This window comes from Salvia hispanica, chromosome 3 (genome assembly GCF_029641045.1).
Source record: "Salvia hispanica isolate PSC_SH4W2 chromosome 3, Shi_PSC_v1, whole genome shotgun sequence".
Taxonomy (NCBI): domain Eukaryota; kingdom Viridiplantae; phylum Streptophyta; class Magnoliopsida; order Lamiales; family Lamiaceae; genus Salvia; species Salvia hispanica.
Genome location: NC_142694.1, coordinates 27,231,993 through 27,244,820, shown reverse-complemented (window position 1 = coordinate 27,244,820; position 12,828 = coordinate 27,231,993). Strand labels below are relative to the sequence as shown.

At 34.1% G+C, this 12,828-nt stretch overlaps 1 protein-coding gene across 1 annotated transcript; it reads right to left on the bottom strand.

Annotated features, from left to right (window-relative positions):
* Positions 1-1,685: 1,685 nt before the first annotated feature.
* LOC125211050 (putative prolyl 4-hydroxylase 10) lies at positions 1,686-6,004 on the bottom strand. The gene is made up of 8 exons (XM_048110730.2): positions 5,697-6,004; positions 5,517-5,601; positions 5,037-5,134; positions 3,848-3,945; positions 3,007-3,136; positions 2,742-2,929; positions 2,490-2,596; positions 1,686-1,876 (listed from the first exon to the last, which is right to left on the bottom strand). The coding sequence occupies exons 1-7, from the start codon at positions 5,891-5,893 to the stop codon at positions 2,523-2,525; spliced, it is 870 nt and encodes a 289-aa protein (XP_047966687.1). The 5' UTR covers positions 5,894-6,004; the 3' UTR covers positions 1,686-1,876; positions 2,490-2,522.
* Positions 6,005-12,828: the final 6,824 nt, after the last annotated feature.

Here is a 12,828-nt window from a genome sequence, read left to right as displayed (position 1 = left end):
GCTGCATCTGGGGCATTCCCCTGCCCCCCGCCGGCATACCCCCTGGTTGATATGACCACGGGTGCTCGACGTCAAGGGTCCTCCCTTCGGCGTGAACCATGGGTTGATTGGGGCCCAAGGATGAAAGAGAAGACATGCCAAGGATCCAATAAAGCTAGAGGGCCTCCCGAGGGTGCGAGGAATAGAGAAGGCTTGGATTTGAGGAAAAATCCTTTCCAAGAAGGGGAGGATGATACGATCATGGAGGCTGTGCGTCAAGGATTTCAGCTACAGCTGGATTCAACCGAAAACCGTCCTATCGAGATGCTATCCGAAAGCTATGAAACTGCCACCATTTTCTTCGTCTTGGAAACGGCTTCGCGTGGGTATCTTGCTCATCCCAATCGGAGTCCGAATGAGGGAGTTATGGCGGTTTTACGGAAGTCGCGCAGAGAAGGCCGGGAACTTCAGGAAAAACGCCCAGCCGGGCCTTTTTTACCGTGCAAAACGCCCGGGGACAGGGAAAACGCCCGGGCGGGGCATTTTGGCATGTGAAAAAAGCCCGACCGGGCGATTATGCCGATTTTTAGATTTTGTAGGCCAACTTTCTATTTTTGGACCCATAGTATAAATATCTCTTGATGTCATTTTTCATTCTAGATAAGATTGTGATTAAGATATCTCCTTTGTGAGTTTTTCCTCTTTGAGGAATGTATCGAATTCCTTCCTTGAAGGTTGCTTGTTTCCATCTTTGATTGATTCAAGTAGAGGTATGCATCAATGGAGTGTATCCATTGAGTAGTGGAGCCAAGGGGTGATAGAGCTAATGAAAGTTGCCTAGGGTTGTCTCCATCTTTTTGGTTAAGGTCCTATGATTGTAGCTCTCTTATCTCATCTTTATACACATGCTTTACATTCCTAATCTTCCATCCATTCTTGTTTAGATTCAATTTTTGTTGGTTGGATCTTTATTATCTTTTGTCTTGTGTTGATAAATTGAAAATCAATCTCACAAAAATAGTTAGATCAAGCATCATTAAATGGGTAATCCTTGGGAAATGGATCACAAAATACATGGATCCACATCACTGGTTCCCCCCCAGCACCCCCCCCCCCCCCCCCCCCGCGCACCGGCCATCATCCCCATCATCTGATTCCAAGGGATGTTAAACCCCGGGCCCATCTGCCCCCATCCAGATCCCATAGGTACCGTGGGAGTCTGAGATCCACTCGTCGCTGGACTGGACTCGTTGTTGTGATCCATCGCTCGATGATGCTCTTGTACAGAAAGTTAGAGAGAGAGAAAACTCGTTAAAACAAGTGGTGCAAATGAAAATGAAACGAAAATCGCGTTTATATAGGTTTTTTAAAAAAAAAAAAACAAAAAACAAAAAATCGGCACTGGCCGATCGGGCCGCTACAATAGCGGCTACCCGATCGGCCAGTGCATCGACCAGCCCACGCCGGTCCGCTTGCCGATTTCGCGCTGGCCGCCTCCAATGGTTCGGCTAGCCGATCGGCCAGCGCGAAGAATCGGCTAGCCGGTCGCTAGCCGACCATTGGAGATGCTCTAAAGTTATAAAATAAACTTCATGTCGTCATAGTAACTGAAGGGTGCCAGGAGTATATGACTTCGAGTTCTGTTTTCTGATGATTTCCTTTATAGTCAGTCAGCTGTTAAAGAGAAGAGAATAAACCATCGAGAGTTGTTAAATCATAAATGCACAAATCCATATAAAAAGTTGTTACAACGTAGTCCTTATACAAATGTATTATGGTGTTCCCAGAAAAAAAAAAAAAAAAGGTTAGCTGTGTAAAATAAATTAAAGTATAACAACAGCATAAATGCCAAATTGTCTCCCAAAGAAGACGCAGTGTTGAAACCTCATCGTTGACCCTGCCAACAAAATCAAATGGATTATCACCACTTCACTCAAAATGAACTATTAACCATGGTGATAATAGTTTTCATGTGATTGGAGTAACATCATATGTACACAAAAGAAACATTACACAGTAAATGAAAGTCATTTTCTGGTTAACATCTTAAAAAAACAATAACTTGCAACTGTAAAATCAAGAACACAAAACCGAAGTAGTACTTGTTTATTAGAAAATTCAGACCGATTAAATAGGATTTCAACCTGTACTGGCTAGACCTCATGGATACCTAGTCCGCAACAAAATGAACCAGAAAAACCTGATTAAAGTCCACCCGCAACCAATCAACATGTGAAAAAACATCCTATGGTCATGACTTGCTGAAATGTTAATTTTCTCTCTTAAGTGCGACTAAGCTAAAGTTAACATGGATACATACCTATTTATAAGTTAAAAACTAGTATAACCATAAAAAAAAAAACTTTCATCTGCATCTATTACTCATTTGGCCAACTGCAAGAACCATCTTGCATATCCAAAGTTGAAACTCAGCATGACACATTAGTTCTATTTTGTTGCTATTGACATAAAATGGCACATTAACAAAACATCCAAATATTGAAGCTCACCACCAGTCACCAGTTGCATGATGATGCGTTGAATCAGGCCTTGTATTCATGAACACGAATCCATTTTGTTGAAGACCACTTGTTCCCTTTTATAACAGGACAGCCAGCTGAAGAAGACCAGAAGCATGTTTTTTTATTACTCCATTAAATACATAATGCATCATAGAAGAGAAGATAACTGCCTGGGGATATATCGAAAAGATCAATATACTTAAGTGAACACTTAAACTACTTGTCTGAACCACAACTAACCGTGCAAACTTGATGAATCCAAAGTTGCATCCGGCTTCATGCTCCAGAAAAGTAGCGCATCGCCCATTTTTGGTCTAACTGAAAGTCCTCCTTTCCCACATTCAGATAGCTCATTCCAATAGGGTACCGAGCTAAAATTTCCCTTTGCAGCGGGAAATACAGTTTCACCTCCTTCTTCAACATCTGATCTGTATTTCACATTAAACATTCAGAAGAGGGAAAATTTGCATGTATACTTTAGTGCTGAAAAAGAGAAGCCACTTACAAGTACATTAGAACAGTGGCAATCCGTTGGCCACCATTCTGAGTGTTATATTCATCAAGAAAATAGTCGTAGTGAGGCTCATACTTTTGCCCAGGTTCATAATGAAGAACTTGAAGGCCTTCACCATGCTCTGCAGATTAAAAACAATGATATATGCGAAGCCCAAAATGTGAATAACAATACATGGAATGAGACTGATGATACATTAATACTTCCACATATCATAGGTGATGTAGGGGATATCTGTTTTAAAGCCCCAGGGAATCTATAGAAAGTCATAGCATGTATATTCAGTAAATTAAATACAATAAGGCCCAAGCAACATAAGATCTTTTATGCAGGGGCAAAAACAACATAATAACTTAAGCAAACGATTAAACATAGAATTTGATGCAATACAATTGCCAATGAAAAAAGTATTTACTTTCTTCTCTAATTGCAGATACATATGATACTAGAAACAAATTCATTTAAGTTTCCCTATGAAAACTAGGTTACGATCTGTACCAACAGAAAGGTTTTGGCACTCCACAGTTAAAAAACAACTGCATTTGGCAATGTTGAATGAAAATATAACTCAAATTGATTTTAAGAATGTTTCCCTAGCTCCCAATGCCATAATAGTCCATATGAAGTTTATCTAGCATGGTGGCAAGAAATTTATAGCGCAATCTGCAATCAGATTGCAACATAGAACTACCTTTCACAAGTATTGGCGACAGAGAAAGACACTGAAGTGTGTCACTGATCCAATATGATTCAAAATAGAACTACTTGTAATCTAATGACCAGATTTCTAAATTGATTTCAGCACATGGACTTTTCAATGCATATTGCATACCTACAGGGAGGAATGTAAAATCAGCAATTCTTTTCTCGATTCTCTGAACAACTTTATCACGTCCTCTCGTCAGAAATGTTCCATAACTTGTACGAACTCTGCAAAGATTCAAACGAAAATCAAGAAAGAACACAATAGTATGTGTTAGATTTTCCTTCTTGGTGGTGCATAAGACATGGTAAGTGAAAAGCATGTAGCTATGATTAGTATATGATGAATAATCAGATTGATATGCAGAATTTGTGAAAGGATCAGAAAAGTACCTAATTGCTAGAAAGAAAACTATTAATGCTTTTGGAAATTTTTGGAAATCAGAATAAGATCAAGTATTCCTATTGGTTTTTAGTCGGCTTAGAAGAATGAACTGGTACTTTGGAGACTGGAGGTGAGTACACCAAAAAGGCAAGGCTGGAAAATATTGCTTACACAGAAGGCAAGAATTTGAGGCTAGGTAAAATAGGATTAAAGCTGGTTGGGTTACATAAGAGCAGATCAGATCAGCTCAGCTTAAGGATCTCACATGTCACAAGGCAGCTAAGAACATACAACAAGATTCCATAGGATCTCACAACTATGTTATGCACATGAAATTAAGGTAAAAACAGAGTGAGAAAGTGTGAGAAATGGAATTGAAAGTGTCAGAAAGTCAGTCATGGTAATGTTTATCCAAAGGTAATCTTGTGGAAGGCGCATTTGAGTATTGTAAGACATACACAGTAAACAGATAGACTAGTTAATGAACATGACTTGAATAATATTTCTAGAGTGTAAAGACATGATGCGAATCTGCAATCCACTGCTTGATTCCTAACTTTCATGTTTTTTAAAAAAATCAAGTCAATGGTTTCAATATTTATTCCAGATCTTGGTGGTTTTCTAGTAGGTTCTCTGAATAGTTATTGAAGCTGTTTCCATTTCATATACTCAGTAGACAGGAAGAACAAAGAAATTATGCACGGTATACAATCTGGTATTAGTAGATTTGACAAGTAGAGTCAATGTGATTTTAAGAGAAAGCAATTTGAATAACATAGAGCAATGTATAGCAGAACATATTAGAACATTGTGATATAACATTGGCATAGGCCTGTTCTGTGAGAAAGAAGGTTAATCATACTACAATAACTCAGCCTAATAAGTAATAAATGAGTTCAATTTGATAAAAATAAAGGAATTAGAATAGGCAAACCTGCTGTCTCTGCTTTTTCCAGTTTCAGAATCGACAACAGTTGACTTTTCCATATGAGGCTGAGCAATACTAATTAGATATTCGCATTCCTCTTTTGACTGTCAAGAAAAGGATGAAAATGTTTTAGCAAACAAGCTTCCCTCACAGATACAAAAGGTAATCTGTGTGCTGAATGAAATCTCTAATAGGCCATGCCAACTGGATCTTCCTCAAACACCAATTTCAAGATCTAACAGTCAGACAATTAATAGCAACCAGTTATACTTTCCTCTCACAAACATTAATCACACCTAACCTACTTCCATTGTCTAATGTAAACTACACAGTAAAAAACATGGAATTAAAACCAATGAAATCAGACCTGCAGAGTATACGGATTTGAATTTACAGGATTAACAAGTGCATGCCTAACATAAACGACGGATCTAAATAAATAAGAAGCTAAAACTTTCGATTCCGAAACATAAGAGAGAGAATCACCAAGAAGTGATGAAAAATTGATGCTCTCGGCTCCCAGGAAATAACTTCAACCCATTGATCCTTGCTCTCCTCATCGCCACCACGTCTGAAACACAATCAAAATCGCACAAATCATCAAATCGCAACTTCGAATAAAAAAAACAAATCAGAATTGAGGTTTGGCGAATTGAGTAGAATTACGCGTGTAATGAATCGTGAGCAATGACGCTGAGGTCATGCGCTTTATGCTTTGAATTGCTGCTGCTGGAAAGGATTCCGAAAGCCAAAACAATCACAATCAGCAATGACAACAAAATCAGCCCGTACAGCACCAGCGTGGACGACGCCGTCTTGCGCCGCGGCGCGCTGCTGTAGTGCTGCCGCCCCTTCCCCGCCATGGGTGATCGAGTGCAGAATTAATTAGGATCTGGATTGCGAAAGAGGAATTGATTCGATTCGACGGAGACGTAGAAATCCGAAATCCTTGAGCTAGGAAGAACGAGTACGATTTATTAACTCGCCTCATTTCAGCTATTTTTATTTTTACCTGTTTTGGTCAACTCTATAATTTAATAAACAATCTTTTTCCTCAAGAAAAAATTGATCCTCCATCTTAAAACACTGGATTTATTGCACACCAATTAAATTAGGTGGATTATTTATTTCAATTGTTTTAGGAGCCAGATTATTAGTCGTCGTGAAAAAAAGTCTTCTTTTTTTATTTCATCGCATTCCTCATTAAAATTAATGTTTATCTATTTAATAAGATGAGTTTCATTCTTTATTAATCATATATTAACAGCTTTTTTATATCTTATTATTTTAATAATTTTGCATTAAAATTCATATAGTTTATTACCAAAACTAATTTTCTTATAGATGTACATAACACGATTTGGAGTTATGCTAAGGTTTATTTTATTTTTTGAGATCAATAATTGATTAATTGTAAAATAATGGTGTCTAAAAAGATGGTCATGAAAGCATATTAATACGCAATACTGTAGTGTATGTATGCTATGACTTCAAATTTGATGGAAATGATGAATATATTTTGAATTCATTTGATTGTTTAGTATTCATATGTTCGAAAATTATAACAATACAAATTCGTTCGTACTGTATTTCATATAGGCGGGTTGCATACTTATATATTCAGATAACTGAGCCGTGACCTTGACATTATTGCTATATCAATATTGATATTATTTTTTTTAGTTTATATATTTAAATTGTTTTTAATACTCAAAATTGTTATTTATTTTACAAATTACATAAAAATAAATCTTAATTTATTCTTTTTTCCATTAAAATTTCAAATAAATAAACAATATATGCTTGGAGTTTTCTATAATTTTCAGAATCAATCATGAGAATAATAGTCATTTTTAGATATTGAATCAAACTAAACGTAGAAAATAAACTAATGTGAAATGAGAACGGTATCTGTATAAATAGGTAATACATATTTTCTCTCTATCTAATATATCCATGTTCCAAATACATAAAAGTAAGTAAAATCAGTTCAAGTTTTAAATGTAGAGATATAGGCTCTAGTAAGTGTTTGAAAAACATGTTTGATGTTTTAGAATTGTCAATGCCTAATTATATTTAAGTGGCAAAATTAATTAATCACAAATTGCTCCTTCGCATGTGATTTAAGGTTTATTTCTGCTGACGAATGGTGGCACCATTATATGAAAAATAAACATTTGTATGTTTGTGTGTGATGTGGTCTTTTAATTAATTACTAGTGTCTACCCTCGTGCGATGCACGAATCAGTTTAATTTTATCACTTTAGATTTATATTTTAAATTAATTACTTAAAACCAAATACGACTAAGGATTAAAACTCACAAACATATAAAACAATTTAAATGTGTAATCCCAAAACATAAAATTAAATAAATTTAGAAATCAATCAAGTGCTAAACATATTTAAGATAATTGTACGAAAGTTGCAGTATTTATAAAATAATTAAAAGCTTCCGATAACTACTTTATTTATGTATACAACATTTTAAATTAATTACTTAAAATCAAATACAACTAAGGATTAAAAATCACATACATATAAAACAATTTAAATGTGTAATCCCAGAACATAAAATTAAATAAATTTAGAAATCAATCAAGTGATAAACATATTTAAGATAATTGTACGAAAGTTGCAGTGTTTATAAAATAATTAAAAGCTTCCGATAACTACTTTATTTATGTATACTGCATTTTGTAAACAATATTAATAGTTAATATTCAAACCATCTGTATCATTAAGCATGTAGATACAAATTACAAATTTCAAAATATTCACACAATGTCTCTCCTATTTAGGAAAAAAACTATATTGCTTGCACAATTATGCTTAAAAATTTATTTTCAAACCAAACCCAACGCTCAAAACTCTAAGCACAAACTTAAATGTACTTATAGATTAAATAAACAAAAGAAATCTTAACCAAACAAAAACAAAAACACAATGTCACATCTTCTTCTTCTATTTCTCCTGCAATCAACCCATGTTCATCCTTATTCTCAATTAACTGGTGGTCAGACATCAAATTTCATTATCTCAGAATGCATATTTTTAACTTTTAGATATATAAATTAAAAGAAGGAAATATTGACAACTCAATATCAGTTCTCGAAATAAACTACAAATCTCATACTTACATGAAATAACTTTACTTTTATACGTAAACAATTGCCTCTAATGCCACAATTCACATAGTGTATATAATTCCTGCAATTATGTAAACAATGAGGGTTAATCAAAACCATTCTGTCACACTTATAGATTTATGAAACTATTGATTATAAATGTATTCCTTAAAAATATAATTGAATATAGATAATGTAAGATCTTGGAACTACATATATTTAACATAATTAATCATAAAATATAATAGGATCGAAAACTTCTATACCGAAAGCGATTAGGGAAGGAGAAGAAAGCTTCCTTGAACTCTAGTGGTGCTACTCCAATTCTAAGGAATTGTTTCTCTCTCGTTCCTTCATTTTCATGTTTTCAATTCCAAGGAGTAATGTGTATGACTTGATGAACTTAATATTTATGGGCAGAAACATGACAAATTTTAGTCTATTTCCATTAAAATGGTTATTTAAAATATTTAATAGGAGTGTTTCTTTTATTAAAAATAGTTGACCGATTTAATTAGAATCCTATATAGGAATTGATTCACTTAAATTCTAACGGTTAAATTAAAAATTACAATTGTACACTAATTTGATCAGATTTATAGGAAAGATATAATTCATAAATCGGTTATGATGATTAATTAAATCAAAATTACATGATTTGATTATAGTAAAGTCACTACCAAATTGATTGCAATATATATGCCCATTTACCATATTAGTCGACCAAATTTGAATGGCTAATTAATTTAATGCTAATATATAAAAATATTATATATATATATATATATATCCATTTTCATATTAGTAATATACTATTAGTCTATTAGATATATTAGTCATACAATTAATTATATATAGATGTTATGTTAATTTATGAAATATATATCTGTATAGAGAGATATATTGTGGCTAATTAATATGATGATTAAGGAAACGTCACTTTCTAAACACTCCAAAACGCACAAATATTTGCAATTGCTATTTATAGTCTAAATTAATTACTTATGCCGTTTATAGCCTAAATTATTTCATGGCCTTTATTATACATAAATATTCATTAGTTATTATAAATATCCAAATTGGCCCAAAATTTATAATTATTAAAATTCATGCCCAAAACTAATAAATATTCAAAATGAAGCCAAAACTCGGCTTTTATATATGTATAGATATAGATATATAATCGAACATAGAGCAATGTATCATCTGATGAAATCATACTCATATCGATATCATAATGCAATACTACAATTAAGGGGGTTAATACGGAAATTAGACGATCTCTTCCGAAATAGTACAAAATCAAAATTAACATGGTCAGTCAATCTAATCTATAGAAACATTCCATGAAGATTTCAAACCAGCTATGGATCATAGCCATATAACTTAATACCTACTTAAATTGATTAATTCCTAAAATGGGGCAGATGATGTGCGATGCATGATTCTCTTCTCTTCACATTTCTCACCATCTGCTACGCCTATGCACACCTGCCAAATTTGACTCCACTCAGTACAAGTTTTGACAATACATAGTACTATTCGTTTCTAAACTTAAGTTAAAATCTTGTATTGATCGTGCTCACTTTTATTATGATAAAAGTCAAATTATTCCAGTTATTCTTATAGATTGAACAAACCAATATGGGGGTATATGACTTGGTTCAATACCTTTTTTTTTTTTTTTTAATTTTTAATTTTATAAAGGTCATGACTCGAGAAGAAAGATAAACAAACTAACTAAAGAATTTAATAACCTACCATGCTTTGATTATTCTTTTAGTACATTTCACGAAATATATAATACTATACCTGTTGCTGTTGCTGTTTCTTGAGATTGGCATTTTCTTCCCGCAAAAGACTCACTTGTGATTCTAACTCCATCGTATATGCCTGTCAGTCAAAATGAACGTACAACTTGTTTTCATCTCATTGTTACTTTATCAAAGTGCAAATTAGTTTAACACAACAAATAAAATGCGCTAACACAAAATTATCATCAAAACATGAAAAGCTCTAACTTATTTTATGATTTTTTATGAAAGATGACGTGCATAAATGCTAATAAAGAAAATCCATATATTTAGTGTTACCGTAATGGTAGAGTGGTTAGTGTTCTAAAGGAAGATCGTTTTTAAAATGAAATGAAATGGAGGGTTGAAAAAAAAATGGTAGTTTCCTGCTTTCTAGCTCGTGAGCGAGCGGCGGAGACTCGGTTCTTCATCATACGCTTGCGGCTGCGATCGCCGGAAAAGGTCTGAGATTCCGGCGGCAGTGAGCGGAAGTGGTGTTGCGCAGTGAGGGGCGGAGGGCGCGAGGCGGGGATCGGCGGCTCTTTGGGGAAAAGGTCCTGCAGGATGAGGCCGGCGGAAGGGTGGCGGGGATCGGAGGGAAGGATGACGTCATTCCAAACTTGTTCAATGGGAAAAGTAGGTTTGTGGGAAGTTGAAGATGATGAAGAAGATGAGGCCCACATGGAGTATATATCAATGGAGATTGTCTGAGGAAGTTTGCCACTTCTGGCTTCAAGTACAAGTACAATATATATAGAATATAGATGGTAGGCTCTTAATATGGTGAGTATTTTCAGGAAAGCTTCCAACCTTGTGGACACAGTATCGTAGTGCACCCACAAATGAAGTAGCTGTAGCTATGATGTCAACTGCATCTGTTCACTGGATTTCATGTCAATCCTACTTGGGTAAAATTTGGACGTCAACTAGTTGGATTATAATTTTATCAAATTAAATATTTTCAACTCTAGTCCTGACTGATTGAGTTTCGAGTTAGCCTAGTGAACCAGTTAGTCTAAAAACTATTACTACCTCCGTCCCTGAAAATTTGTCTCATTTTCCATTTCTGCCCGTCCCCCAAACCCATTTCATTTTTACCATTTTTGATAGTGGGCCTCATATTCCACTAACTCACTCCTACTCACATTTTATTATAAAACTAATATATAAAAGTAGGACCCACAATCCACTAACTTTTTCAGCTCACTTTCCATTACATTTCTTAAAACTCGTGCCGGGTCAAAGTGTGACAAATTTTGGAGGACGGATGTAGTACCAACTAAAATTATCTTGTAAATTTTTTAATCATAAAAATTCTATATTTTCTATAAATAATACTGTACATACACATCTACATCATTAGAAAATTAACAATATACACTATAAATAAAAATACATTTTGTATTTATTAATATTAGAAATATAAAATAAAAATATAATGTGGATAATAGATAAAACATCAAAATTCATAAGAAATCACGGGAATATAACTAATTCTCACTCAAGAAAATATAATCAAATCTAGAGCATTTATCTATATAAAAAATATGTTTTGTCTTTTTATTTTTAGTTTGAGACAATAATAATCCGTATAGGAAAAAAAAAGAAGAAGAAAATGTATAAGGAATGATTTAAATAAAATGGTGTGACGCAATACAAACGAAAACAAGTAAAAATCATATTTCCTTGAAGCCCAATGATCCGGTGCGCCAACCTGAACGGGCTAGACTGATTTCTAATCGGGTTATAATTTTCTAGCCATAATACTCTAAACTAAGCGGATTAATCGGGTCATTACATTGGGTTCAGGTTGAACTAATATCCCTAGTTGTAGCGGCCTAACAAGTCGCTGACCTAGACAGTCGCACACCACTCCATTCTGCATCATGCAGTGGTAATGTTGATGAAGAACACTCCAACACCAAAGATCTTGTTCATGATGGTGTAGAGATTATTGATTGAGCATTCTAAAAAGAAATCTGCAAGTTGCAATTAGATGCACAATTAGCAAGCAAGACAGTAGAGAAATAAAATCCTAATATACTTGCAATGTGTATTAGTTTGTAGATCTTAAAATGTCTCACGTGTTTCGTTCAATTCAACCCTCATATCTTCTAACTCATACTATGAACACTTGGATATTGCGTGTTGCAAACAAGAGGATTTGAGCAACAAATTAAATGCATAAATCGGCAATTTAGAATTTAACATATTCTTTCTTTAAAGAAAATGAAAAATTAGTGTACAATTTTGAAGAACTGGTGGAGGGCCCCTACGTGTCTCAGTCGCAATAACAGTGTACCAATTTTTTTAAGTAGTTGTCACACTCATATTCTTCAGCTTTTATATACCAGACTTGTCATAAATAAAATTTGCAGTGGCTTGGCAGCTTACTAACTTGGTGTGAATTTGCTTACTCGAAAGTCCTCAAGAAATTAAAATCAATAGCAAATACCCCTTCCGTCCCCTGTTAGGAGTCACTCTTTGACCGGACACGGGTTTTAAGAAATGTAAAGAAAAATTGATTGAAAAAATTAGTGGAATGTGGGACCCATTTTTTATATTGGTTTTATAATAAAATGTGAGTGAATTGAGTTAGTGGAATGTGGGACCTACTTACTATTTATGGTAAAAATGAAGTGTGACTCTTAATTGAGGACGAATCGAAATATAAAAGTGTGACTCTTAATTGGGGACGGAGGGAGTACATGTATATAATCACATAGTACTACAATTAATTAATTCAAAAACATACAATGCTTTTACTTCAAAATATAACATAAATAGCTTAAATAAAAGAAATAAAAAGTTAATGTGGGAATGCAAAATCGAACAAAGTACAAGCTAAATCTAAACAACTGCATATAGATTAGTAGTA

Bases quoted from the DNA above. Each gene is read 5' to 3' on its own strand.
- LOC125211050 (XM_048110730.2), bottom strand. From the start codon at position 5,893: ATGGCGGGGAAGGGGCGGCAGCACTACAGCAGCGCGCCGCGGCGCAAG. The intron at 5,602-5,696 runs GTAATTCTACTC...ATTGTGTTTCAG, and splicing joins GCTCACGATTCATTACACGC to ACGTGGTGGCGATGAGGAGA. The intron at 2,597-2,741 runs GTTAGTTGTGGT...GGTCTTCTTCAG, and splicing joins GGATTCATCAAGTTTGCACG to CTGGCTGTCCTGTTATAAAA.